Here is a 27,305-nt window from a genome sequence, read left to right on the forward strand (position 1 = left end):
TCAGGAGTCGCTCTTCAATAAGTGACTCATGCAGCGAACGTTCTAACTCGTTTGAAAGGTGTGGTCTTATCCTGGCCTACCTAGGTTGGTTGCGCAACCTCATCTTATGTTCTCCCCAGAGTGGAGCTGCGCTCAGCGCTGACAGCGCATGCTGTGATATTCTCCGTAAGGAACTAGAGGCTTCAGCAGTCTTTTTGATTGTTATCGTGAGTTCATACTTGTATATGTATTGCTATCTCCGTATGACTGGGCCTGACAGCGCCCACTGCGATTGGTCCAACACTACAACGGTAAAGGATGGACGATAAAGGGCCCCTATTTTGAGATAGTACTTCTTACCAACCCGACAAAGATCTTTGTATAATTGCAGAGCCGGATCGACATCGAGCACGTCCATCAGAACACATCCGTTGAACTGGAGCAGCAAGTTGACCACATGCAATGTAATTAATACTCCTGGTTGCGCCGCGTTTCGAATTTCCCCATTTAGGGGTGCAAGATATCAGTACGTGTGGGGGGCATTCATATAACTTTGAATCAACTTTCGCTGCGGGCCCCGTGGTGCCTCGTGCTGAGCACGATGATCAAAGGATTGCATAATTACTTACTCGAGATGGTGAAAGACGCACATAAACGATAAAAACACTCACTCTCAGGGCCGTGCCAGCGCTGCTATTTGCTAAACTTGAAGTACCGGCGGTACTGACAGGAACTACACAAAATGTACTTTTAGCACCATTCGTAAGTAATAGTCGATGGACTAGAAGCAGAACGTTCCTAGGCAGCACTATTCCAGAGAAAGAAAGTGTCTGATCCAGGGCGTTTAGATTAGTGTCATGATCAAGAATCTCATTGAGAAATGTACTCGTTACAACTCTAGAAAATTAATTGTCCACTGAGGCTCATAGATAATGTAGTAATTGAATAAGGACTACGATCACCGTGACATTATTAGATGCGACAGATCTAGCAATTCGATCACTACAAACAATATCAAGGGACCACAATCTGTAATGGGTGTCAGGCGCCCCGGATCCAAAGAATCATCGTATCACACAGTAATCAGTCTCTTGCTGCCGGTTATCTTTCCCTCGGGGTCAACAACATCAACAAACCGAACCGTAATGTCCTCGCGATTGTCTGCATGGTTTCTATCGGCTTCGCGAAGCTGCGATTCAAGTCCTCCGCCAGATGCCGCGATGATGAGATGAACGGGGTCAGAAAAGTCGAAAGATGGATCGGAGGCACTGTATTTTTCTTTGATGAGGCTGTACCCGGCGGCCAATAGGGTGGTGCCCCAGATCACGGTGATCACCACAAGCAGAAGGATAAACGTGTGGGTCTGGCTTCGCCAGCCGTATGTCATGATATACATTGTGCCGCTTGTCGCCCTTGTCATATTCGACGGAATATCTCCTGAAGTGGAGTATCCGGAACGAAGTTGCTAGATGCAGTTTTCGATAATATTCATGGAAGATATGAAGCTCACTTACAGTAGAGGAGAACTCCGCAATACCGCGCCAGTAATCTTCCTGTAAAGTAATCAGTTACGTTGATGTCAGAGGAAGCGGAAACAGTCACCAATTCGTCGTACATGACTGATACATTGCTGGTACCGTACGCGGTCAAAAAGTCACCAATTGTATTCTTCCCTACGGCTTGGTTTGACCCCGCTTGATAATTCATCACAGTCGCGATGTACTGGGATAAAGGAAAATTCGAATTGTTCGTTAAACCAGAAGATGGGTCAATCCGATCGACATATATGAGTCCTCCATTATAGGTGACGTTGACTGTGGTCAAGTACGGAACAACTTCGCAAACAATCGTCGGCAGGAAGTCATATTTGTACAGGCCAGACATGAAAATATCTGCAAGGAAATTACTCGGAAGATACCGAGGAATGTAACAAAAGTCGTACCAAATTTATATGGGTTGAATGCCGTCGCGTTTGGACTGGGGCATACAACAACAGGGAGAAATCCCACGGTGTGGTCCATCTGACCACTCGCGTTGCCGACAGTGAAATAGGTCAGCGAATTTTGATCTGGAGTTGATAAGTCATGGACGAGTTTCATGTCAGAGATGAACGCACTTCCTGAACAATTCGCAGCGGCTACCCACGTTATGAACGTGTTAAACGGTCCTTGTGATACTGTTGGGGTGACTTCGAATGAATCTTTACTGCGGTCCATCGGCTGACAAGTAACATCTGCCGTGACACCTTGCTGTGTGACAGTGTAGTTCTTCGAAATGCCTTGAGTCCCGGCATCGCGCCCGAGGTGCCCCCAGTCAAAACTGGAATTAACTGGCACTTTGCCCCCAGAGAACTCCAGGCCAACATTAGGACCCGGTAGGTCTGATGCTCCGGAGTACTCCTCTATCGCAGGAAGAACTCCACCTTTCGAGTGTCAAATGAGCCCATGATCTTTAACTGCCGAGGTACTCACCACACGATTGATTGTATGAAACTCCGTTAAAGCTGAATATGCTAGTCGTTTGCACACCTCCTTGAATGTCAACCGCAGAAATACCACTGAGGAGAGTCAAGACATTGATGGTTTGAAACGCAGGTGCTTGTGCTAGAATGATTTCTCTTGAGTCAAATTGTTACTGGCCATTGAAAATGAAACAACTGCATACTGGTGCTATTTACCGCAATATTAAGGTCCACACTCAACTGGTTTACGAATGCAGCAGATCCCAAGTCTAGTTCCGTTCCGGACATTGCCACAGGCCATTGGACAAGGGTGGGCAGAAGCAAAGTGCTCCAACTGTAAAAAAAAAAACGTCAACCATATCTCCGCTGGGTTCATCGAGAATGGTGCAGACCTTGTGTTCAGAAATGTAATAACCGCATAAACCAACAACGTGAGGGCGGAAAGCTTGAGGGATCTCCATCGCAACACCCAAGTCGGTCTGCTAAGCGCTATTGCAGTGCGGAGCCTGAACAGTGTAATCGGCCCTGAGAGGTGGTGCCGAAACGCTTCTTTGACGGCAAATGTGAAGAACCTATGCAATAGCAGGCCGGTAAGACTTCGGACTAGACATGGAGAGGACGACGCACATTGAAGTGATGATCGACAAGACAGTTGAAATCAGCGTAACTATTAAGGTCAGCACTGTCGGATGCTCTAAGATCAGATAAACGATGTGATCCGGTAGTGCGAGAATATCTGCGAACAAAAGGCCTCCGGTGAAGCCCCATGCGAAACCCATGATCACAGTCTGACCGAAGATAGTCAAGAGGAGCAGAGTAGTGGGACTCAAACGCTGCGGGAAAGCCTAATCAACGAGGCCCTACGGAGCGATGGAGGCTAGCTCACGAATTTGACATTGATGAAGTGCATTTCGAAGGCAGAAGCGCGGAATGGAGTGAGGACTTGGTCTGTCCATCTTAAGTATCGCTGCCAGGCGCTATTAAATGTGCATGCATCACGGAAAGCGAGAAGCGAAGAAGCGAATTTAGGACCTGCTGTCACCTGTGTGAAGAGGCGCTAGTAAGAAGTAACGAACCGTCAGACTTCCTACCAGAATCGACGAGGCTGCGGCGCTACGCTACATAATTCCCGTGGGTGTGTTGCTCAGGGCTCCGGTGCTGCCTTCGTAATATAACATTGAAAACATGAGGAGACACGACAACCTACCGCCAAATTCTCAGCAACACGTCGAGATGATTAGCGCGCATAATCTGAAAAGTAAAGGTTGAGGCACTGGCAGCTGTTTAATCGGATATGAAAGAAGATGAAACGTAAAGATGAAACCAAGTTGGCCTAGACTCGTGCGCCTTTTTAAGTACACCACGAATCACGACACAGCGTCGTTTTAAAAATGCTCGCTCTGTCCGAGCTGCAGACTCGGAGCAACCTGCCCGTGCAGAAGCGGAGTCCTTGATGGATATTTGGGCCCGACTGATAAGTTTCAGAGCCCGCCGCCTCCAAATATGAGGTTCAAGTATTATCCCACGGGACCGAGCTCACTATGATGGGGATCATGGACGAAATAACAATGCATTTGCATCCAATTGAATCTCATATACCACCATGTATTTCTGTCGAGACTAGGCCATGAGTGAGTAGTCTGGGGAAATGATAGATCGAAGTCACTATCAACGAGGGACGCTTACTAAGGTAGACGACATTGAAATACAACTAGTGCCGCCATATGATCACGTGACTGTTCCCACGGCCAAATCTCAGAATTCGAAAATCCAAAATCACTATTTGCCTCGAAAATCACTTTGACAACATCAAAAAAAATTGAAATTAAAAAACAATAAGCTTTGTATTTTACTCTACATCCACACTTAAAGTACTAGGAATATCAAAGGAGTATGGTTATGACTGACTACGCACCAGTAGTGCTTACCTTGATTGTGGCACAGCCTGGTGTTATGTAATCAACCATATATGGTTAAAGTGGTATCACGTGACGTGGCCAAATCTACGGGACAAATATTTTATTTTCCGCCTATAGCGTCAGAAATGTATTTGGAGATGAAATACAACATATAGAAAAAGTGGAAATAGCTCTCTTAAATTTCAGTTTTGAGAAAATTTGAGACCATCAAGCTATCTAGAGAGGTCTTAGGAAAAGATTGGTGCAAAAAGAATGTTTGGAAAGTGGATGAGGAAAGTGCAATAAGTTGTGCAAAATGGTGTCTCAAAATGTAGTTGGATTTTAATGTCGTCTACCTTAATAGTAATACTTGAAGCGCATGGTCAGCTACCGTAAGCTTCTGCCGCCATCATCGAATTCATCACATGCCCGTTGTCTTTTTATGTACATATATATATACCAGTCAGGGTACTTGAAGACACAAGTAGCCAAGGGTGCCACCGCCGAATCTTCAAATCTCACTGATCCTGCTGGGACAGTCGTACCGGGTCACCATTAAAAGTAGAAGCTTAAGGTAAAAAACCAACTGGGACATACTTTTACTTTGTCATTAGAGCTTGGCCCTCTCCAGCCTGCCCTTTGAAGGAGGAACTGGCTATGTTTGCTATAGAGCGACGTGACATCACGGTGAGCGCCCATAACTTCCGTGATGCGGCATGCTGGCAAACTCGGCTATAAGTGGGGATCCTGACATACAATTCACTTGGCCTTCACAGACGGCCATCGAGACACCACTTCTTAGGCACAGAAGTGGCTCCGAAAAGCTTCCAAAAGCGAGTCGTCATTCAAGAAACCCTGCTTGGATATACTCTTACTGGCGGCAAGGAACTGCCTCTTCAATTCACTTGATTTGTTGTAAAGCTGCTTCTAAACACTATGAAACTAACTACGTTCCTTACAATGGGGATTTACAGAGCGACACAAATCGACGTACGGACAACGGAACGATTCTATTGGGGCAGTTGAGGAGGGGCGAAGACAAGTGGGTGTTCTACTTTGAGACCACGAAATTCAAGTACTTAGGTGAGCAACACATGACAGGTCCTGAAGCGTTGAAGTTGTTTTTGTAGACCACAACAAACTTCAATGGCTGCATGTCAAGGTCGTTTTCTGCTTGTAGAAAGTACGGTACGAACAATTTCAAAGCAAACCAGCACAAGCAGGTCACTACAGTCAGGCACGAAAACGAGGGCAGGACGACGGGCACCAGACGCTCTACTGGGGCCACCATAGTGTATTTCGTGGATGTGTTGAGGGATCCTGCCTCACCTAACGAAACCTTTTGGAGCGGGTAGCTTCCGCACCAACATTGCACCAGACTGTTTGTGCTGCTGATGTACGATTTTCGGCCTCCAACCGATGAACGACGTGCACGAAGCAACGTACAGTCAATCTGCATCTAACACAGTTTATTGTTTCGATGAAGTAACAAGTACTGACTAGACGTTTGGAAGCCATCACGAATTATGAAAAGGGAAAAGACAGTAAAATGTTATCCGAATTCCGAAGTACGATTAGGCAACCTTCCGGAAGAATGGTTTTCCCTGCAACCGTAAAACCCATTAGTGATAGAAGCTACTACCGTAGCGGGAATCACAAGTTGGTAATGTAAACGGGTCAGATGTTCACTCTCGCCGATGTCCTTGGACGCTACCAGGAGTCCAGGATCGTCAATGGTCAATCCTCTTGTCTCACGAGTTGGCACTGGAGAATTGAAGTTTCCTGTGGTTTGGAGATCAGAAGGACCCACCTGCTCGATCATGTCATTGCACGATCAGCTGCCAGGATAACAGACAACCCCAGAACAAAGGCAAGTGTCTTCCATTCTCAACTAGTATGCCTCGAGGCGAGAACACACCAGTATCACATCTGTCAGCCCTTGGCATCTTTGCCTCATGGAAATCGGATAAGGGACAGTTGAGCAGGTCCGCCCGTCAATATTTCAATACTTGGAGTTCTCCTTTGATGATCAGGGAAGATCCTGATTCCTGAAAGGATCAAATCATTGCGCCCATTCGTGGCTCAAATAAAGGGATATAAGCCCATCGGCGCAGCGACACAAACAGCCCCACTCCATCTGTTAACTTTGTGTAGACTAGCACAACATGCTTAATCACTGGCAACCTGGCACTCAGTACAATGACGGCGCAATAGTTCTCTACGAAGGTTCGTTTACGTCCGCCTTTTACTCTGGGCAATCAAACAATCCCCTGCAGGTGTCCAGTACAGGATCATTCAGCCTCACCGATCCCAGGTAATCTGCTCCCAGTGTTCCTCATTTTCAGACTCACTAACGATCTCCGCCCACAGAGTGACTGGACCCCACCCGTGACGCCTGCCCTATGGGGACGTCTGGAAGATGGTGATAACCACCGCCGTCCCCATCATGAGAAATCTGGTCAATGGGGTGAAGACTGCAAGTCCGAGCCGTGTGCTCCATCATACGACCAGCCTCCTCAGCAGCAGCAACAACAGCAGCAACAGCAGCAACAACCTTACCATGCCCCTCAAGGTGACATCCAGCCGACTAATGAGGGAGGTCAGAAGCACTGGTATGACATTGACGACAAAAAGAAGAAAGAGCTTGAGGTACGTTTTCTCCCTCGTATAGATCCCTCACATCATCACATCCATCTTTTTCATTAGATCGGAGGGGGCCTCCTGGCCGGTGTTGGTGCCCTTGCTGCTGGCGTTTATGCCTACAATCAACACGGAAAGAACGAGGAAGAGGTATACTAAGTGTTCATCATCACTTGATACAGATCTGACACTCGGGGTTTCTACAGAAAAAAGCGCATTCCTGGTCGCAAAGCAACTGGCTTCGTGATGCAGAGCAACGCACCCAGGCTTTCCGAAGCGGAAATTACCCTGGTCCGGTTGCATGGGTCCTCAATGAGGGTAAGAACATCCCTCACAATGCTATCGAAGGTGGATTTGAGCGCGGCGCGCCTTTGTACATCTGCCGTGCTTACCACGAGGCAAGTCCGATGCCCTTGCTTATTGGTTAACCACTTATTGTGATTCTTATAGGGCGGTATCAGTACGTCCAAAGTGATTCTATCTGTAATGTTGACTGAATGAAGTCTACTCCAGTGGTCGGGAAGGCATGCTCTGTCTTCAAGAAAGGAGCTGTGATTGGCTACAAGAAGGAAGAAATTCACGTAAGTGCAAAATCAAACCGGATTGTTATCGTCAGCTGAATTCATTGGAAAAGCTTAATCAATATGAAATTCTTGTCGGGAACCCTCAAGCCGTGCGATGGGTAAACGTTTCCGGCCAATTCAGTTTGGCATCTCTCGACGGACTTCGACCTGTTGAAGGTGGCCGGGAGCCCGGGGGCGCTCTTCAATACGTTGCCCAAGCTCCTTACCATGGAGCCGTGCACCCAGGGAAGGCGTGCGAGACGTTCGGTGATGGTTGCTACATCCCTTACGACTCCACAGAGAAGAAGGTTAAGGCGAGTACAAATGCCAACAACGTTGACAGGATCTGATTTGACATGATATTACAGGAGTATGCGGTGCTTTGCTACAATCGATAGGACGTGTTGGAAGAAAATGTGAATTTGCAGCATTAGTTTGGCGTGAAAGATGTAACGAGTAGTTCTGCCAATGTCAATAAGTTTGTTTCTTGCGAACTGTTTTGGATGTTTCTCTTGAAGGCACTGGAGAATCGTGCATATCTGCATCGCTGGAACAAAAGCAGTGTGAACAGCGTCCCACGTCCGACGTCGGCGAGTAGCTTTTCGCCACGTTGGTTTATCAGATCAGACTCCGAGGGCCAGAACATGATTCATTCTGTACCGTCTTCTCTGATCTGCCACAGGCGAGCTACTTCGAAGATTGCATCAGTGAACTGATTATGTCATACTGACACAGTGGAATATGAAATTTAAAGGGGCTCGAGTGGAGCGCACACACGACGTCGACGCGAATTGGTTCCGCGGGATCAAACGCCTCCTAACATATGGTAGATGGCCCGGGGTAGATATGCTCCTGCTCTTGTTCATCATATCGAAAACTCGTCATGACTGATCCTATACAAGAAGTTCATGCTGCACATGATACTAGCGATGCTGCAGACTCTGCATCTGTATGTGTCTGTCCTGCATTAACACTATGTCCTTCACTTACATTATCCGACACAGAGCAATCCACCAGTTTTGAAACCTATTGGCTCAGGAGATGATCTTTCAAAGTACAAAATGACCTGCAACATCGAGTCTGTGTACTATTACAGTCGCAACCAAAGTCCCACATGTGCTGCCGTCCTCTTAAATTTTGATTTTGACCTGGCAGGTGCAAGCCTCAGTATGTTTCAGTAATCCTTTCAGTCCGTCAATCTTTGATCGCGGCGCCAGCAGGATTTGTAAAGCTTCCCACCCGTATAGTCGGTGTCCAAAAATTGGAGGGGTTCCCTTTGAGTGAACAACTCATTTTTGATTCCTCGAAGCATGTAGACGAACATGCAATATTGCAGCTTGTGCGTTCGTACATTGGTCAGCTGGACGGAATTATGTGGTCAGCGTTCTGCACGATTCCTCTTGTATGTCTTACTGAATTTCAAAACGCCCAGGATGTTCATCACCAGAGATGGTTACTTCCCTTACTCCGTGAAAATCCTGCTAGATGTGGAAAACTACTATGAAGACCTCCCCTACCCTTTCAGATTCTCTCTCCAGATACCCCCGCGATTCGAAATCTGCATTAAACCGAAGTCATGGTGGCATTTCTGGACGACTAGCCTCCGACCGAGGGATGGTCATCAAGGCTGTAGTTGCGACATCGAAGAAGATTATCATCCTGAAATTGCAAAAAATATCTTGCTCAAGCATAAAAAGCTACGGGAGGAAATGGATCGCTCTCAGGCTCTAGGACTGGGCATTATGATCGTATACGGTTACGACCCGGGGCTGCTACCCACTTAATGGCCTCGCTTCGTGCATACTCATTCTTTCATTGGTAACCTGTTTGCATCGCTGTAACAAAAGTAGTGTGACCAGCGCCGACGTCTGTCAGCGAGTAGCTTTTCACTACGCTGGTTGATCAGATCAGAGAGGAGACTGGGTCAGAACATGCATATGCATTCCCTTTTCTGTGTGTTCGGCTCGGCTCGGCTGTGCTGACTCATCGATTAAGTAACCGTGCCAAGTGAATAGTGATTAGGCGTCTGCAACCGATGAAGGCGGCCAACCCATGTTGACCCTGATTATAAGGGCGTTCGCGAGCGCTCCATGGGCTGCAAGGGAAATGAGGAGCCTAGCATTGCCGCTGCACGCACTGGCGCTAGCGATAAGTACTACCAGCTACATAGGCGGCTCATAATGTTTACTGTGGCTCTTGTGCAACCGCGCCTTTGCAAGTTTGCAGGCACATCTCAAATTTTGCTTTTATTTCATACAGTCCGGAAACGAAGATAGTGCATGACATCAAACAAACTATGAGATCGCTCTCTGCACCCAAAGGACTGGTCCTTCCTTTTCACCGTAAATCGGAAATTTGCTATCCTGTGTAGTCCCATATTGGTCCTCATTACGTTGCCAAGTGATCATCCTGCGGAGCTGCATATGTGGATTGATATCGATGTGACTGAAGATAAGTGCCATAGGGCACGAGCAAATCAATCAAGGACTGAAATAAAGTCGAGGTGTCAAAAGCATATTAAAATTGGTGAGTGATGTCTACTCACTGCGCCTCAAGTCCCACTCCTACCCGTTGGGTGTTGGAATCGGATACCTTGAGGGTGATCGAGCGTGCCGACGGAGAGGCACGGGAGGATGAACAGTAGATGCGAGCGCAGAGGGCAACGGGCCAGGTACGACGAAGATGTGACGTCGGGCCCGATGCTAAAAGATAGAGAGGTTTCAGAGAACTGAGACGCTCGTTTTGCGGGCTCGCTAAACTATATACTGTGAGTCTGTCTTATCTTTTATATTTCTTTGCAGAATCTGAGAGACGTGAGTTATCTATACCATTAGTTTAAACTACACGCTAACGAACGTTGTAGAGACTTACCTTTAAGGTAGACGTTCCGTTAATAGAGTTCTTTGCAGAATCTGAGACAGACTTACCTTTAAGCTTCAACGCGCGCTCTACCTCTAATTCCCAGATTGGGGACTTCCTCAGATGGGGAATCAGTGGTTGAATTGATCAAGTCTGAAGCCGAGTCAGAAACCCTAACGTCGGCATGGCATGTCAACTCATCCAACAAGACACACACCGGCACCAGAGCTGCCTAGACGCGGAACCCGTGGAGCTGAAGATGCGAGATGAAATGAGAAAGACTGAGGCATCTGTGAGGTGGTTAGGCACTATCAAAATTTGAAGCAACTCCTCAACGCCCAAAACAGAACCGATCAATTCAGAATTGTAAGTTCCAGTGGCGCATACAGGCAGCATCCGACAGAAGTGGAAGAGAAGAACGAAGCGTGTGGCAGGGAATGTTCCTTCACCTTTTTCTTTTTTTAAATGGTTCTGTAAGCAGAAGACGACTCAGAGGGTCCGAATGTGGATGGCTCCAACATAAATGTCTGACTAGGAAGCAAAAATGCAGTGAACTATGAGGGAACATTCCAGAGCCAATTAGATAACGGGCGCTAGCACATAGGCCACTCAACTCACTGGAATGCTAGCCCATCTTCCCATGCAACAGCAGCAGACATCAAGGATGCACGAGAACGCTTCACAGCGAACAGGCCAGGTCTTATGTAGTTGTTGAGAACTAGTTAGTCATGGAGCGAGACTTCGTGGGATATAAACCTGGTGGACACTGACAAATGAGGCTTGGGCGCTTGAGCTGCACAGCCGATGCTGTAATATAAGCTGTGAACAAGGCAAACGTAGCAGGAAGCGGTGAACTCAACTCTGACTTGACCGAAACGCCCATTATTCCCTACTATCCGCACGTCGCTGTTGTCCTCGGTAAGTAATGAATTTTGAATGTGATGGGTGAAAGCTGAGACGGCGCTGCACTCAGTAGTTGAAATTCTGGAATGTCTTCACCCACCACTAAAAAGAAAGAGATATCAGCAATAACGCCTCGCCAGAAATTTGGAGGGCACACCGATGAGGTCTTGGGCGTCATACATCTGCTTGACGAAGAGTGGATGATTACTTGTTCAAATGATGGCTCGCTGCGGGTATGGAACTTGAAGAGCGGGAAACAGATAGGGAAAGACTGGCGGGACGGAGACAGTGAAGTGAAGAGTATAGCGTTGTCTCCGGATGGGAAGAAAGTGGTTAGCGGGAGTAATGACGGTGGAGTGAGGTTGTGGAGCATCGATACAGGCAAGGTCATCGCAAAATGGATGGGGCACACAGGGGTAGTGTGCACAGCACAATGATCGAGATTACTACTCAAGGGAAAGGTGAAGAAAATGTGAGACTTCTCGACAATATGCTAGGATTACCCGTGAAAATACACGTCTAGAAATTGTATAGGGAAATACAGACTTTACCCGGATTCTCATAGGAATATGTGGAGCAATTCACGAACACTTCCTTTAAAATATCTGTTCGAGGCACATGTTGGGATCTTCTTCGAAAGCTGTTGCTCGACGACAAGAACGATAAATGCTCAACGCAAGGTGATACATTGGATGCATATGGCCTAGACATGGCGCGCAACATAATATATAAGTGCTACAGCGTGAAGGGGGGACAGTAGCTGCCATCGTTCCGAATCATTCGTCTTCACACCATGGATTCGAGCTACAGCGATTTCCAGTTTCATCCTGGTTTCCCGGAACCAGGCAGTTTCTCGGCAGCCCCTTACGATGGAAACATGGGAGGGATTCCGCCATTGTATCAGCCCCGAGGCTTGCCGTCAGCCGCAGAAAAGTCGGGAGAGAGCGCAAAGCTATCGAAGACCGCGGTAGTCTCAGCGTTGGAAGCAGTTAAACAGCGAGTGACTGAGCTAGAGAAACAACTCGCTCAGTGCGCAAGACAACACGATCTTTTAGAGGTTGTTGCTCACCAGAACATCGTGATCCAATCCATACACAACTCGTGCGAGAAGCGCCTCAATGACATGCAACAAGATTTTGAAATGAAGTTGGCGGGTGTGTTGCAGACGGTCGAAAAAGGACATGGGGATGGGGAATCCAGTGACGAAGACGACAAAGAAGACGAGGATGAAGCTAGGATAGAGGCGAGCCTGGAAGCGAAGGGTGATCCTGGGCTGCTGGTGAGTATATAACTATGATTTCGGGAGTAATGCTCACGCATTTGAACACAGGCCGTTATACGTCATGCGTTTTCACATATGCTCGGTACTGTGAAATTAACGGCCAAAGATCTGCCTTGGTGGCCAAAAGATGGTGAAGAGTGGCCTGTGGATAGTGCGACTAGTGAAAAATTCCTCCGATTCCGCTGGGGGGAAAGTCATACTCACGAAGATAACTATCGAGGTCTCCAAACGATCTTCCGATACATTCGTACGAAGGGTGCCGAGTTTAGTCCTACATCTGCAAAGGCATTGCGTGCAATTAGCGACGAGGATTTGCTTGATCGTGTGCAGACCAAATACCAAGATTTGCAGAAAGCGTTACGGGCAGCCAAGCTGCTGTCATCGTCTCGTGTAACGACCACAACAGAGGCTTCCGAAAACCAAGGCGCATTACGGGATGCGAAACTGTCAAAGGGCGTGCGTCAAAGTCGACAACAAGGTGTAAGTACTTACTAGCAGTGACAATGCTACCTATGACAGAGGCTGAGACGGTCCACAGAAATGTGAGGTTCACGAACGGAAATTCGCCGCGTTATCCAATGATTCGGAGTTCAAGACCGATGCCTTCAAGACTGCCCTCATCCCCCAGGAGCCCATAATGCTATATAGATACATCAATATACTACTATAGCCCTAAAATAGGGATACATTATCCAGTCTACTTGTCCACTGTCCACACTGATATATCCAATGGTGAATCACAATAAGCAGTTTTAGGCTGCAATTTTGGCTCCCCAAAGCGAAAATTCATGATATATATTCCATTTTGGTAACCTCCTCATGTCAGGCCTCCCCACATTATTCCCACACATCATATGTTCGCATTTTTCAGCCCCACAGTGTGGGAATTACCCCACAACACCAAAAACATCGCCCATTTTGGGAATCTCCACAATATCAATTATTCCCACACCCTTCCCACCTCACTGCAGCTTCACCACCACCCCACAATAGGTCCCCCTTCATATATAAGTAGTAGTTTGGTATATATATGTATATTAATATAATAGTCCGCTTTTTTTGTTTATTTGTGTACCTGCTCCTCCTCCAGGACCCTTTCAACATAGCCTAGGGTACAGAACACTTTCGCATTTTTGCCCCTGTGATAGGGAAGTGTTCTAAGGTATTCAGAACATGTTCAGGAGTATATATGAATGTATTCCCATCTTTATTTTACCCCCTGAAGCGCCCTACAACAATAGTTATAGCATATATACATAGAAATACAAAATATGTTCCCATGTGTGCATTTCCAAGTGAACAGACTTGAAAATTGTATCCCCACAATCCATTAAGCAGTAGGAACAATGTATCAGGAGACCAGGACCACAGAACAACACCCTGCTGTATGGTATACCCCCCTTCTTCTGGTGGTTTACCCCCTGTGAAAATTTTTCCTGGAAGGCTGGACCTTAGATATGGCAGGGAGTCTATTCCTATACATATTTGGAGTATATCTATCATATAGCTACCACAGGAAGCCTTTAGGGTCCTTCAATAAGAACAAAAACATAAAACATCACATATTTCACTTTTTTGATGTTTTGCACTATCTTACCCTTTCACAAATAATACAACATGCTCATATATCATTAGTAGGGCATATATACATGCTTTATATACCAAAGATCAGTTCAAAATAGGCCATAGTTGTGGAATAGTGTATATACTTTCTAAATCTACTGATTAGGTTCCCATACCTTCAAAACATCGAAATTTTATAATCAGACACCTGGAGTACATTTCACATATATTCAGCATCATAGGCCTAAATGTACAGAAACATCTACCCAGATCTCAGAGCTGGGAAGTGAAATAGATCAAAATTTGAGTGTGGGAAAATTCAAATGCCCAAAACATCGAAAATGGGTAGTTTGAGGTTGAGTGGTTATTGGACTTTAATGGTGAATCAACTCACTTTCACACTACATCCCTTCCACCAACACTCTACCCTCAGGGCAGTATGTAGTATAGGTTCCATAGGTAGTCTATCATGTATACTACACATTTTTAATGAAATCTTCGACCTGTCTCATATATAAATATGACTTTCTGTGAAAAAATGTCAATTGTCACTTTTCACACATATGTCATTTTCCTTGCCATTCATTCAAACCTTGATGGATCTTTCTATAGATTTAAAACTATCATTAGGGATATATATGAGATATATCCCAGGTGTCCGATCACTGAATAAAACCCTTTATTACCATGTGGCCTTCTAATCAGTGGAAATACCCCCTTTACCTCAGATCTAATGCTTCCACCCTATATCCAGCTGATCCTTAGCATAGGAAACATGTATACATGCCCTACTAATGATATATGAGCATGTTGTATTATTTGTGAAAGGGTAAGATAGTGCAAAACATCAAAAAAGTGAAATATGTGATGTTTTATGTTTTTGTTCTTATTGAAGGACCCTAAAGGCTTCCTGTGGTAGCTATATGATAGATATACTCCAAATATGTATAGGAATAGACTCCCTGCCATATCTAAGGTCCAGCCTTCCAGGAAAAATTTTCACAGGGGGTAAACCACCAGAAGAAGGGGGGTATACCATACAGCAGGGTGTTGTTCTGTGGTCCTGGTCTCCTGATACATTGTTCCTACTGCTTAATGGATTGTGGGGATACAATTTTCAAGTCTGTTCACTTGGAAATGCACACATGGGAACATATTTTGTATTTCTATGTATATATGCTATAACTATTGTTGTAGGGCGCTTCAGGGGGTAAAATAAAGATGGGAATACATTCATATATACTCCTGAACATGTTCTGAATACCTTAGAACACTTCCCTATCACAGGGGCAAAAATGCGAAAGTGTTCTGTACCCTAGGCTATGTTGAAAGGGTCCTGGAGGAGGAGCAGGTACACAAATAAACAAAAAAAGCGGACTATTATATTATAATATACATATATATACCAAACTACTACTTATATATGAAGGGGGACCTATTGTGGGGTGGTGGTGAAGCTGCAGTGAGGTGGGAAGGGTGTGGGAATAATTGATATTGTGGAGATTCCCAAAATGGGCGATGTTTTTGGTGTTGTGGGGTAATTCCCACACTGTGGGGCTGAAAAATGCGAACATATGATGTGTGGGAATAATGTGGGGAGGCCTGACATGAGGAGGTTACCAAAATGGAATATATATCATGAATTTTCGCTTTGGGGAGCCAAAATTGCAGTCATAATGTATGTTTAGGATTTCTGCTTGCTATATTAGATACATGGATTCTCAGACTACATGGATGTATCACTGGTGAGTGGACAATTAGATTGGGGGATGTATCCCTATTTTAGGCCTATAGGCCAAAAGGATACATCCATCCCCCACCATCAGGTGCCCCCAGCTCATGTCAGAAGACGATGACGAGACAAATGAAGAAGGACGTCTCACCGGAAGATACATCTCTCGTCCTTGGGTCTGGGCCAGTGAGCAGGTAAGCAATGATTGGGTGGTGGGATTCCAAGCGCTGACCCACCTTATACAACAGAGAAACCAGTTTATCGCTGCCGTCGATGCTCAACAGGACCCTCATCCACCGAAACGTTACACTATTCGTGTGCGAGGCGAGACACTCGATGTCACTATTCCGCGGATTCAGAAGGTTGAACATCGTGCGAGGAGGTGGATGGTATCGCAGGAGTGGCTTTCACAGCCAGAGAATCAAAAGTATGATGTGCCGGCGTTTGTTGTCGACAATGGGAAAGCATGGGGCGATCCAAAGGACCCAGAAGAAACCATATCTGCCCAGAAGCGTGTCAAGATCCAAAAGAAAGAGGTTGCTGCGCGTAAGAGAGCAAAATTGGTAGACGAAGGGAATACGAAGCCAGGGAAGGGTAAGAGAAAAGCAGGATCGAAAAAGGACAAGGGGAAAGCGAGAGCAATTGATGTGGATGAGGAGCCAACTCAGCCGAAGAACACAGTGCCTGCGCAGCCTGTCGCAAGCACATCAAACACAAATCAGATGGTTGACGACAGTCTTGATAGCGACTTTGAAGATTAAACAAAAGGTGCGCACCTTGTATGTCCTGTCTCACGGCATTGAGCTCAACTGTCGTCATCATCAAAGAAATCCTCGGGCTCCGTTCCTGACTAAAGGACAAAAAATGTCAGTTGTCTCCGAGTCGATAGCGTAATTAGCCAAATCTTGTACATGGTCGAATGATACCGAAATCCAAAGATGTTTCTTGACAATGTTAGAGTGTACTGGAATAAGTGCGAGTGGGCTTGTGATGCGGGAGACCGGGATTATTTCATATGGGTGGTAGTCGTTCGCATACGAGGTATGGATGCCAAGAGTACTTTCACTAGTACCATTCAAGTTAATGTTAAATCTGGTGAGAAACGAAGTCCAGACTCACTAAAGTGCCCAGGGCATCAACGGAATATTTTCATCGGACTTGAGACGTCGGACAAGGGCACAAATGTGAGGTACTTTGTCTCGAATGCCAACAGCGAGGAGTGTGGTTATCTCAGCGGGAAGACGGGACCCATCACAGGAAATGAAACCATATGCGTCTGTCTGTGTTCGTCTGTTGGTCATGCAACCATACCTAATACCATCCTTTCGGATATACGTGAGGGCACGGGCAACCTTTGATGCAAAGAAGACTGTGCCATCATCAAGCGAGAAGTCGTCAACAATGTTAAGATCGGGCCAGAGAACTCGGCAGTACGATATAAGCAGTGGATAAAGGACACCTTCAGGTCCAAATGTTCGAAGATTGATGAACTTTGCTTGGCGAAGTGGGAGTCGGACATTATCTGAGGAGTTGATTAATAGACTCGGAGTCAAAGCATAGAATAGAACATACCTTGAGCAGCTTCACTCTGATACACAGCAATATCTGTCATCATACTCCCTCGTTGCTGGGCTTGACTCTTGAGAATCTCGTTGAGTGTCTCTCGTTCTATTGCGTGAGTGTCGGGTGGAAGCGAGAGAGTATACTCATATATCAAGTGGGTCTGAACCCAATGACGCATCAGCGTCAACTCCATTCGGCCGCCGTCATGTCCGTTGTGATTGACACGTTCCAGCATCCCGTTGAAGCGCTCGAACGCAAACAACCACCACGAATACACAGGTCCATAAGCCTTGATCATGTCCGCGATATGCATCGATGCATGGTGATTGATCGTGAGATGGATGTTGAGCTCGAGGCAACGAAGGCAGTACTGGGACAAAAACGACTGTCCAATGCGTGCTTGGGACATCGAGATTGATCGAGTTGCGAGAAGACGGACAGCTGCACATAGAAGTAACACGGCATCATAGATGCGCCGGCAGTTGCGTGAAAATTCTGGTGCTTGAGTATTGGGTGGCTGAGGGGGCTCCGTGTCTGGAATATCGTCGTTCTCGTCCTTCCAGGACCACCATAGTAGTACCGGTGTGATTGTCAGTAGTCTTCTCCACTCGTCTGCTTTCTTTAGTGATTGGTTCTCACCGAGCTGCCAAAAAATGTATTTAGTGCCAATCCAATTTGAGGAACGTAAACCAACATACATTCTTGGGAAGACGTGTGATATGACTCGGCCATTTAACGCTGTTGATAAGGTTCTCGAAGCGCTGCTTCGGTGAGTTTCTACCTCCAGCACCGGAGAACATATAACCTGCAAATAAAACACGCATGAAGAGATGAGCAATGATGCCTTGTATCTTTGTTAGCTTTGCTCGTCAACAAATTAACATCACGTACCCAGAAATATGCAATGCATGAAGTCGAGCGCGGTCTTCTTTGAGGGAAACCAGCCAGCAATGAGGTTTAGTGTACTCCAGCGAACTCCGTGATCATCGAGAATAGCCTTCTGCCGGATAGGATTGGCATGTCGTGAATAGAATGATTGTCGGAGAAGATGATCATCATCTGTCGCTGTCCAGCCTGCAATGACATTCAATACTTGTGAATCACACATGAAAAAGGTACTACTGTAGTCATAGCCTTCGCGTGTGTTGATTTTTGTGATGTCGGTATCACAATAGAGACATGGGTGCATGTCGTGCGAGTGGCCTGCTGTTCCCGACAACTTGTGAGCAGCTGGCATGTCACAATCGAGGATCTGATTGTCTGCGTAGACGTTAGCTGGTTCATCCTCGTCAATAATGTCCATTTTGACGCCTGGAGTTATATGGCTGATAAAAAATAAATAAATGAGCAAAATCTATCGAAGTTACCGTTTTGAAGGAGCATCATCTCCTTCGTTGATGGTTCAAGGCAGTGATTGATCTGCTGGACGTTAGGCTCTTTCGGTCCTGGTAAAACGGCAGCGCAGATGACGTTTATCTGAAGGAAGCACTGGTCCCGAGGCAGATCGTTGATTGCAAAATATATTGCTCCGGTCGAATGTGGTCGGTTCTCAAGGATTCCCATCCTGATAATAAACATATTAGCTGAGTATATGCGCATAATTAAAGCCTACCAGTCCGTATTCATAGTCAGATGTAAGCCGTAACGATGCTCCGTAAGTTTCTTCACCATCCTTCCCTCCATTGCTCGGTCTCGCACAGCTCCGAACTCACCAACCTCACGTAGGATGTTCGTCTCGAGGCCATGCCACTGTGTCCCATGATGGATGTCCGTCATAACAAAATCTTCATCGGTGTTCTGCCCAGGTTGATCCTGGCGACTGTCGCGGATCAACTGTGCGAATCCGGGACGCATGAACATGCGCCGTAAACTGCCAATGACGGACACCTGCGGGTTGATTTTTGTAGCGGTGCGGACCATCTTACCTTTTGCATCTCTACGTTCGGTGTAGATGACACCATTACAGGCCGGAACAGAGCATTCCGCAGAAAGAAGCTGCTTGAGTTGTGAAGGCGAGTGATGTTTCCAACACTCAGGGCATATCGCATACTGAGTAATCCATTGGTCGGGGTCAATTCCAAGGTGCCGTTTTGCGCTGGCCAATGCTCGAACAGGTCGTGGAAATGTGGGGAGTACATTCGCGATCAGGAGCATATTGAGACTATGATTCAGTTGATTTGTCGCCTGATTCCACGAGAGGTGGCCATAAACGTTGGCCATGACAGCTGTAAGGTATGCGTATCGAATTTCGCCGTTTTCCTTGAATGCAACAGGCACGAGGGATGGCGCATCAGCCTCGTCCTGATCGACTCCGGGCTCGCGAACATCAGGCAGTGCAGCCGGCTGAAAATTCTGATCAGGTGGATGCGGCTGAAATTGTCGACGTCGAAGGAGGGGTAATTCTTGATTAATATCTGGTAGGGGGTCATGCAGCTCCTGCTCAGGGTGATACTCATGATCAAAATCGAAGTTAGCATTGTCTTGAGGCTGTGAGTTCATTCGAGCTAAGGGAAGCGCGTTTCTGGCTTGCTCGCGTAAGTCTCTGCTCTGAGTTCTTCGCATAGATACATCCCGCGAGTCTGACTGTAGCGGCTGCACGGAAGGACCTGGTATGGCATTTGTCTGCGAAACGAGAGGTTGGCGACCCGGAGTCAAAGTAGCTGGCTTTGGTGCGTGTCGTTGGATTTTCGATGCTGGATTGTACTTCTTCATGTGCTTGGCAATTACCTGCCGAGTCTGATATACAAATCCGTTTCGATGGTGCGCGCATTGACTACAAGCACACGGAAAGCGCAGTTCGTCTGGCATGATGGTCGTCGTGCTTGTCGACAGGGCTGGAGGTGACGAATTAGCTGGGAGATGGGACATAGGACTTAGCAAAAATCTCAGTCGACGACGTCATTGCAAGCTTCGCGTGCACCGCGCGTTAATATTACTTCGATCGCATCATTGTGAGCTGTGCTAGGCGCAAAGTCGTTTATATCATATAGATTTTGACGATGGGTAGCACAGCGTAGTTTGACACTCCGACAAACTATCACAACGGGTAATTTAGGTTCGGGGGAATGCGTGGAAATCTATGGAAATTGTGAAATTTGACCGAATTTCACCTCAGTAGTAATGCGTTGTTTTACGCTGTGGTGGCCTGTCTGTTGGAGTCGAGATAGTCAGCGAGTACTGAGTGGATCTTTTGATGGGACAGCGAGGCAGTGGGATGTGGAGAGCGGAGAGGCAATCCTGGAACCCGGGCCAATCAACACAGGGCATCTACAAGTGTACGCAGCCATCTATTCGCCAGACACGACCATGATTGCAACTGGTGGACGTGATACGCCCAGGAGTAAACGTAATCAAGAGTGCTCAATTAAAATCTGGGATGCGAAGACAGGCGAGCTTGTCGCAACTCTTAAAGGACACACAGATTGGGTGCGGTGCCTGGCTTGGACCGCGGATGGAAAAACGCTCATCTCCGGGTCATTCGACAACTCGATTCGGACATGGAATACACAATCATGGAAGCAGATCGCAGTTTTCGATGCGCACACTTCCGAAGTCTGGGGCATTGCAATATCTCCAAATGGCCGCATCCTCGCAAGCGCATCATACGACCAGACAACGCGATTGTGGAACCTCGACAACGGCCAGCCCATCAGTTCTCCACTCCAGCATGCATCTCATGTTTACTGCGTCTCGTTTTCCGCGGATGGAAAACTACTAACAACTGGCTCCCGAGACCATAACGCATACACATGGGATGTTGCTACCATTCTTAAAGAAGCTGGCCTCGACAAGCTTCTGTTGGATCCAAAGGTGAGTCGACAAGCATTCATTACATTCTCACCACTGAACGCGCTCTGCCAGGCCAACAAGTCGGCACTTCCTGTACGTAACACCTTCATAAAAGATCTCATTGTGTTCAAACCTATAAACTCTAGGAAAATGCTGCACGACATCCGACCCAACGACGTCAACCTGCCCATCGGGTACCCTCGGGCTTTTTTGATGTCCCACCAGATCATTCTCGTGTACGTTGTGACTATCACTTCGAGTTTTATCCTGACTTCCGTAGTCTCAGTTCTCTGCACGAAGCCGCATCCACTCTTCCTCAGCACCGCAAGGAAGCACATTTCTTGGCCGCTTATTCCACCGCAGCCCCTCCGATCCCCATGAAACATCACCTTCCTCTCCTCTCGATTGGGTTCAAAACCTTTTGAAACGGCGCGGACAGAGTGGTGAAGGCATAGAGTTACACGGGGGCAGCCCAGCAGTTGTTGAGGTCCCGTATGCATTGAGGGGAAACGCGTATGTTTTCTCTCCTTCCAAGATGTTCCACTCGACCTGACATTGTGCAGAGGAATGCTTCAGCGAGAGAGAAACGGAAAACAGGCTCACAGCCTCTCAAGCCCAATGTCGCCCAGCATTCCAATGGTGCGACTCAGACCCAGCCATCTTCGCAACCACAGGCACCTGTCTCCAATTCGTCTACCACACATGCTGTCGGTGATACAACTGCAGCTTCAACGTCAGCAACCTTGCGCCCTCATGCAACGATAAGACACGCTGGACTCTGGACTCGTTTCTGGCTCTTCATTGGTTGTCTGTCTCCTGAATACACATATTGTCATCATTAGTCTGTCATTTTCTCATCCTTTAAAAGTCGCATCCCTTCACACCTCTCGTTGACGGGCTCTATTTACTCGTGCTACTCACTCTGCCATATTTCAAACTGTCTTGTTTTGATACCGCATGCCTCATCATCCCTGTCTGCATCGGCGCGCATACATGTATATATCCAAGATTTGAGCCAATGGCGCTTGTATTCTCCTGGCGGTCAAATACTCGACCTCTTGTAAGTTGTTGGCCCAGCAAAGTCCAAAACTCACGATCGCGGCTCGCACGGTCCAGCTGTGTTGCTTCCTTCATTCACCACAGGGATATTTTCGAATGCATTCGCTCCTCCACACGGCTGGTGGGTTGTCAGTAAGTAGGAACAGTAATTCTTGCATATTCTGACAGCTTCTCCCTCTCATGTGACGGACAGGTCAGGACAGGTCCTGCAGAATATTGCAATCACAATGATTTCACTTGCACTCTGCCTGCGGCGCACTAGTACGGCCAGTCCTTTTATTTATATCATTTCCACACGTCTTCTGATTATCACTCACCTCTGTTTCATTTTTCAGAGACTCATCTCGCTTTTCAAAAACGGTGCTTCAAAACTAACAATGGGGCAGGACCTTTACGTCAAGACTCACCCGTGTGTGCGTTTACTCGTCCGAGCGGGTGCATGGTTGGACCATGAAGTTGCAGCCGCTCCTCTTGAGGAGGGAGGCTACGACCCGGAGGCGTCATGCTCATCCATACCCAGTTCCACTTCTACTATTACTACGGATACGCACGTCTTCTCCGACACCTGTCGACGTCCTTCCATCGCGCACTCAACAAATTGATATATACGACTGTGCGATGACATCAATGTCACACGCACAACCATCGGCCCTCATTTCAGTCACAATTTCCATCGTGATCCTACTTGTATGCTATCTCGCGTGCAGATGGTGTTTGTATGAATGTTCTCGTGCTTGCTGTCTCCCACCACCACCGCTCTCCATCTTACTTTCCATATTCCTTGTCTTTGCTTTATAAACCCCTTCGAGACCCATGAGCCTGGTGCTCCAAGCTCTCGGTTGTTTCTGCACATCTTCGGCTTTTGATAGCGATGTGGGTGGCACGCCTATAACAGAAGGGAGAGATATGAGGATGACATGGCGTTTAAGGAGGTTGTGGGAAGTATTTATCCCAGACCTGTGGCTGTTGCTGATCTGAGGAGCAGCGGGGCTTGAGAGAAATGCTTGGTCGCCGTCCATCAGGGATGATACATAACGGATACGTATATTCAGATATTCAGGGTACAATCACAGGCAACAGGATCTGCGTATGCATACATATTGTCGATGGATGAATGAAAACCACTCAGAAATCGATATTCAAACTTAATTACCATAGTTCCAGGGTCCCGATGTCCATTACGATGCGAACAGATGCCACGTCTTTTACGCGTGCAATGATATCGTGATCTGACGCGACCCTCTGGTATTCACCATCACGCCGCTGCGCTAGCAAACATGCAGTGAAAGGCTATCCAAGGCAAACACCTCGAATAAATAGAAGTAAATACAATGTATACCTACGAACTGTATCAATGTTATATAAGCAAATCTAGTCCCCCAGCTTCATGCACGGGGGACTCGGTCACAAATTTTATTAGAGTCGCGAATACAAATGAATACAGTCGGGGACTTGGAGAAGAAACTAACTAGCGGATAGAGGCTCGGGTGACGATTGAGCTCACAGTCATGACTCGTATGAGTCTACACTACCAATATCTACAAAATTACATCCTGTACATGATTTTGCGAAGCATCTTTCACCCACCGCGAACCCGATTTCTCCGCTTCGGCAAGGAGTCTCCAGGTGAGATCCGTTGTCCACTCTATGTCAGGAATGGCCGGTACCCCTTGTTTCTTCCCGCGCGCCATAGTTCCGACTATCCGAGACTCCGAGCGGCTGGGGGATAAGACTGAGGAACAGTGAGTGCGGGGAGATGATGTAATACTAGGTATACTTTGTATTTACTTCTATTTATTCGAGGTATTTCTGAATATCAGTCACAAGGTTGGGCGTTGGGCGTTGGGCTTGGGTGTTGGGCCCCAGTAAGAATCGGACAGACGCCAGCCGACGGAGATGGACGGAAATCGATGGAGTTTGAAAAGTTTGGTGGCAGTCGATGAGCGTCGACAAATGGCGCGTACCATCGATCAGCCCATAGTGTTATATAGATACATCAATATACTACTATAGCCCTAAAATAGGGATACATTATCCAGTCTACTTGTCCACTGCCCACAATGATATATCCAATGGTGAATCACAACAAGCAGTTTCAGGCTGCAATTTTGGCTCCCCAAAGCGAAAATTCATAATATATATTCCATTTTGGTAACCTCCTCATGTCAGGCCTCCCCACATTGGGTGACTTCCCGCAGGCTCGAATAATGCAGAATAAAATATGTTGGATTATAATTTTATCCTTTAGGAAGGTGTGCCGCGATGCCGGACATCATTTGAAATTCAATAAGGGTTTCTACCCTCGAATAAATCTGAATAAAACTTGATTCTGTAGAGGGGGGGGTACCCCCCCTTACAGATTTTACTGACGAGAATAAATCACGTTTTTGCCATATTCGGACTACTCACACCTGCGATATCTGCTGACATAAGCTACGCCGTTCTTTCATCGTGCCGTGCGGTCGATCGATTAATGTTGTTCATCATTCGTTATGGTGTCGTTGGCCAGCCAGATCCTATCATTCACCATTTTGACACCTGCCACTTGTCATTCTATATGTCTGAAAGCAGTATAGCCTGAGCACACTGGATACTCGTCACACCAACAAGGGCCAGGGCCATTGTACTTTTAACCCTCGCTAAAGTGGCAGCGGCTCCGTCCTCCTGGCAGCATCCAATCATCAAGTCTCCGACACTGTTTTTAACCTCACTAAATTGGCAGCAGCTCCGTCCTACTAACAACATCCAATTTTCGAGTGTCCTCAAGCAATTTGTTTTTCTCCATCTGTGTAAAGGCTGCTACCTGCGCAGGCACTACTGATCGACCACAATTTACGGTCGCGAACTTAAATCTTCTGTCTAAATCTTTTTCTTTGACAGGTTACAGCTCCCAAACATATAAAATCCACATCTCGAACAGCATAAGGTCAGTAGTATTCGTCTATTAATCTCTTCCAATGTCTGACATTCCACCTTCGAGACTTGACTATGACCTGCACTATGACGATGCAGGTAATGCATATGCTCGTGACCACCTCGGTGCTTGGCAGCCTCACCCTGGTATTGCACAAGTGAGTCCTTTGTATTCGCATGCCACGAAATCAATGCTAACAATGTACCAGACTGTAACGGCCTCGTCGCAGACCTCAAGACCTGATCGAATTGCACACCAAGGCCTTGGTGGTCATGCATCCCTCACTCCGGCCACACCACACCGCACTTCCTCTCTTCACATGCAAAATGGTTCGCGCATCACAGCACGTGAGCCAGTCATTGATCCAGCTCTTCTCCCACTGCCCGAGAGCACTGATCAAGACTTGGTGGATCCCGTGTCCATTGCGGAGGCCCATGGGTATACCCCTGTGACGAAAACTGCTGGCGCTCGTCGCAAGGTCCAAGCATCAAAAGGTAAAGGAAAGGTAAAACGGCCTCGTGAGATCACGGAGGACGACAATGATGCCAGAGCCAAACACGGGCGGCCTTCTGGCTCCAACAACTACACGTCAGCTGATGTAAAAGCACTTCTTAACTTTGTCGAAGATGAACTCCCGCTCGGTCAGCGAGGCTGGCAGGTGATACACACCAAATTCGCCGAGTGGTCAAAGGCTCGTGGTCGTCCTGATCGCAAACTCAATTCACTCGAAACTAAATTCAAACAGGTAAGTTTCTTATATCTTACTCTGGATCTGTCTTACTCATGCACTGGCGCTCTGTAGCTTGTCAAAACTACCAAACCCACTGGGGATGGGGTCTGCCCTCCTGATGTCACTCGAGCACACTATATCGACTCGCTCATCAACGAACGAGCAGGGACATGTGATCTCAATGATGAGGATTTTGACGACCAAGATGCAGGCAGTCACACGGACTCGTCTAGCCAAGATGAGCCACAGCATGTCGCAGTTGCAAGGGCCACTCGAACCGATGCTCCTGTCCCACGTTGCAATGCACGTGGTGCCGCTGCTTCAGAGCTGCTGACTCGTCTATCGGGTGCATTTGATCCAGTCACACAGCAAGCCTGAGACGAAGAACGAGCAGCTCGCACTCTCGCTAATACCCAACTTATGACACAGGCACAGCAACTGCGGGACTCACAGGCCACCAATGAAAATCTTCGGAACCAACTCTTTGACTTGCGTGCGAGGCTGTACGATGTTGAACGTGCTCGTGACAAGGCCGAGTTGCGTGTGGAGATGTTGGACATGAAAGTATCCGGCCGCCATCGAAGACTGCATTCGCCCCTTCCCAAAGAGAAGACTATGGTGTCAGAGTGGTACCCAGATGGTGGGCAATCAATAAGGTGGATAACTGATGACGAGTTCGAACCTTATGATGATGTCCCCTCTGGCGGGCCATCACGTGGATATGAGGCCAGGAAGCACTTGTTGAATGATGGCCGCAGACGTGTTGGAAAGGCCAAGGAGGACATTTCGGATGACGAGTCTACTAGTGTAGTGCACCATGAGGTTTCTACGGAGATTTGAAGTATGTTTAATCTACTCGTACTCTAATGTTACATGGAATCTCGTGACACAATCCTTCTGCCTTTGCTCTGAAAAGAGCATATTCTCAAAATCCCGCCAAACCTCAATATCTTCATCTGTGGCCTGCCACTGTTGCATGTAGACGGTACATATTTGGTTGATGCCTACTCACATCGCACGCAGATTATGCAGTCGCACACATATCTCGATCAGATCTCCACGAGCTTCTTTGTCGGATATATTGAGTGGCACCCGCAGCCTGCCAAAAGCACCTTGAAGCCCTCACATGCCCCATTCTGCATTTTGCCGGTACGACAGCAATTCATGATTGAAAGCCATGGATTCAGGTGTCCCTGTCATATTGATGCAACAAAGCATTGAGACTGTAAGGTTATAGTGATGCATTCATCCTACAGTGCTAGCGCTGCTAATGTATGGTGCATTATGATGCATTGCAGATGCATCACCTAGGATCACTGTGATGCATCTGTAATGCATCTGTAATGCATCTGTAATGCATCTTCATGCAT

At 47.0% G+C, this 27,305-nt stretch overlaps 9 protein-coding genes across 9 annotated transcripts; 6 read left to right on the plus strand and 3 right to left on the minus strand.

The window, feature by feature from the left end:
• Positions 1-880: 880 nt before the first annotated feature.
• On the minus strand, positions 881-3,546 carry DEU56DRAFT_205731 (uncharacterized protein). The gene is made up of 9 exons (XM_041345059.1): positions 3,327-3,546; positions 3,068-3,273; positions 2,833-3,012; positions 2,644-2,774; positions 2,451-2,582; positions 1,922-2,401; positions 1,582-1,871; positions 1,494-1,532; positions 881-1,444 (listed from the first exon to the last, which is right to left on the minus strand). Exons 1-9 carry the CDS (start codon positions 3,348-3,350, stop codon positions 1,052-1,054), a joined length of 1,875 nt encoding a protein of 624 aa, XP_041210764.1. The 5' UTR covers positions 3,351-3,546; the 3' UTR covers positions 881-1,051.
• Positions 3,547-6,503: 2,957 nt separating this feature from the next.
• Positions 6,504-7,891, plus strand: DEU56DRAFT_732533 (carbohydrate-binding module family 12 protein; the record flags this gene model as incomplete). Its single annotated transcript, XM_041348280.1, has 7 exons — positions 6,504-6,564; positions 6,615-6,652; positions 6,709-6,987; positions 7,045-7,128; positions 7,185-7,380; positions 7,492-7,559; positions 7,613-7,891. 7 exons carry the CDS (start codon positions 6,504-6,506, stop codon positions 7,889-7,891), a joined length of 1,005 nt encoding a protein of 334 aa, XP_041210765.1.
• A 390-nt stretch (positions 7,892-8,281) lies between these two features.
• Positions 8,282-9,445, plus strand: DEU56DRAFT_789791 (uncharacterized protein). Its single transcript, XM_041352569.1, has 4 exons — positions 8,282-8,490; positions 8,546-8,708; positions 8,762-8,918; positions 8,974-9,445. Exons 1-4 carry the CDS (start codon positions 8,425-8,427, stop codon positions 9,323-9,325), a joined length of 738 nt encoding a protein of 245 aa, XP_041210766.1. The 5' UTR covers positions 8,282-8,424; the 3' UTR covers positions 9,326-9,445.
• A 641-nt stretch (positions 9,446-10,086) lies between these two features.
• On the minus strand, positions 10,087-10,841 carry DEU56DRAFT_789793 (uncharacterized protein; the record flags this gene model as incomplete). Its single annotated transcript, XM_041352570.1, has 3 exons — positions 10,087-10,111; positions 10,471-10,632; positions 10,710-10,841. Coding segments are annotated over 2 exons (294 nt in total), but the record flags the coding sequence as incomplete, so codon positions are not given.
• A 1,255-nt stretch (positions 10,842-12,096) lies between these two features.
• Positions 12,097-13,255, plus strand: DEU56DRAFT_754152 (uncharacterized protein; the record flags this gene model as incomplete). The annotated part of the gene is made up of 3 exons (XM_041349781.1): positions 12,097-12,582; positions 12,634-13,065; positions 13,124-13,255. 3 exons carry the CDS (start codon positions 12,097-12,099, stop codon positions 13,253-13,255), a joined length of 1,050 nt encoding a protein of 349 aa, XP_041210768.1.
• Positions 13,256-15,981: 2,726 nt separating this feature from the next.
• DEU56DRAFT_854042 (uncharacterized protein) lies at positions 15,982-16,446 on the plus strand (the record flags this gene model as incomplete). The annotated part of the gene is made up of 2 exons (XM_041355231.1): positions 15,982-16,074; positions 16,129-16,446. Coding segments are annotated over exons 1-2 (405 nt in total), but the record flags the coding sequence as incomplete, so codon positions are not given.
• A 2,541-nt stretch (positions 16,447-18,987) lies between these two features.
• DEU56DRAFT_789801 (uncharacterized protein) lies at positions 18,988-19,455 on the minus strand. The gene is made up of 2 exons (XM_041352571.1): positions 19,410-19,455; positions 18,988-19,352 (listed from the first exon to the last, which is right to left on the minus strand). Exon 2 carries the CDS (start codon positions 19,301-19,303, stop codon positions 19,052-19,054), a length of 252 nt encoding a protein of 83 aa, XP_041210770.1. The 5' UTR covers positions 19,304-19,352; positions 19,410-19,455; the 3' UTR covers positions 18,988-19,051.
• A 3,647-nt stretch (positions 19,456-23,102) lies between these two features.
• Positions 23,103-23,580, plus strand: DEU56DRAFT_789821 (uncharacterized protein; the record flags this gene model as incomplete). The annotated part of the gene is made up of 2 exons (XM_041352572.1): positions 23,103-23,196; positions 23,267-23,580. Coding segments are annotated over 2 exons (233 nt in total), but the record flags the coding sequence as incomplete, so codon positions are not given.
• A 1,668-nt stretch (positions 23,581-25,248) lies between these two features.
• On the plus strand, positions 25,249-26,775 carry DEU56DRAFT_754155 (uncharacterized protein; the record flags this gene model as incomplete). The annotated part of the gene is made up of 4 exons (XM_041349782.1): positions 25,249-25,362; positions 25,414-25,950; positions 26,008-26,295; positions 26,365-26,775. 4 exons carry the CDS (start codon positions 25,249-25,251, stop codon positions 26,773-26,775), a joined length of 1,350 nt encoding a protein of 449 aa, XP_041210772.1.
• Between the last annotated feature and the right edge of the window lie 530 nt (positions 26,776-27,305).

The sequence above is a fragment of the Suillus clintonianus genome, assembly GCF_016758775.1.
Source record: "Suillus clintonianus strain FC179 chromosome Unknown DEU56scaffold_19, whole genome shotgun sequence".
NCBI lineage: Eukaryota > Fungi > Basidiomycota > Agaricomycetes > Boletales > Suillaceae > Suillus > Suillus clintonianus.

Bases quoted from the DNA above. Each gene is read 5' to 3' on its own strand.
- DEU56DRAFT_205731 (XM_041345059.1), bottom strand. From the start codon at position 3,350: ATGCACTTCATCAATGTCAAATTC. The intron at 2,775-2,832 runs GTCTGCACCATT...TTTTTTTTACAG, and splicing joins ATTACATTTCTGAACACAAG to TTGGAGCACTTTGCTTCTGC. The intron at 1,445-1,493 runs GTAAGTGAGCTT...AACTGCATCTAG, and splicing joins TTGCGGAGTTCTCCTCTACT to CAACTTCGTTCCGGATACTC.
- DEU56DRAFT_789801 (XM_041352571.1), bottom strand. From the start codon at position 19,303: ATGTTCATGCGTCCCGGATTCGCACAGTTGATCCGCGACAGTCGCCAG.
- DEU56DRAFT_789791 (XM_041352569.1), top strand. From the start codon at position 8,425: ATGACTGATCCTATACAAGAAGTTCATGCTGCACATGATACTAGCGAT. The intron at 8,491-8,545 runs GTATGTGTCTGT...TATCCGACACAG, and splicing joins ATGCTGCAGACTCTGCATCT to AGCAATCCACCAGTTTTGAA. The intron at 8,709-8,761 runs GTATGTTTCAGT...CGGCGCCAGCAG, and splicing joins CCTGGCAGGTGCAAGCCTCA to GATTTGTAAAGCTTCCCACC.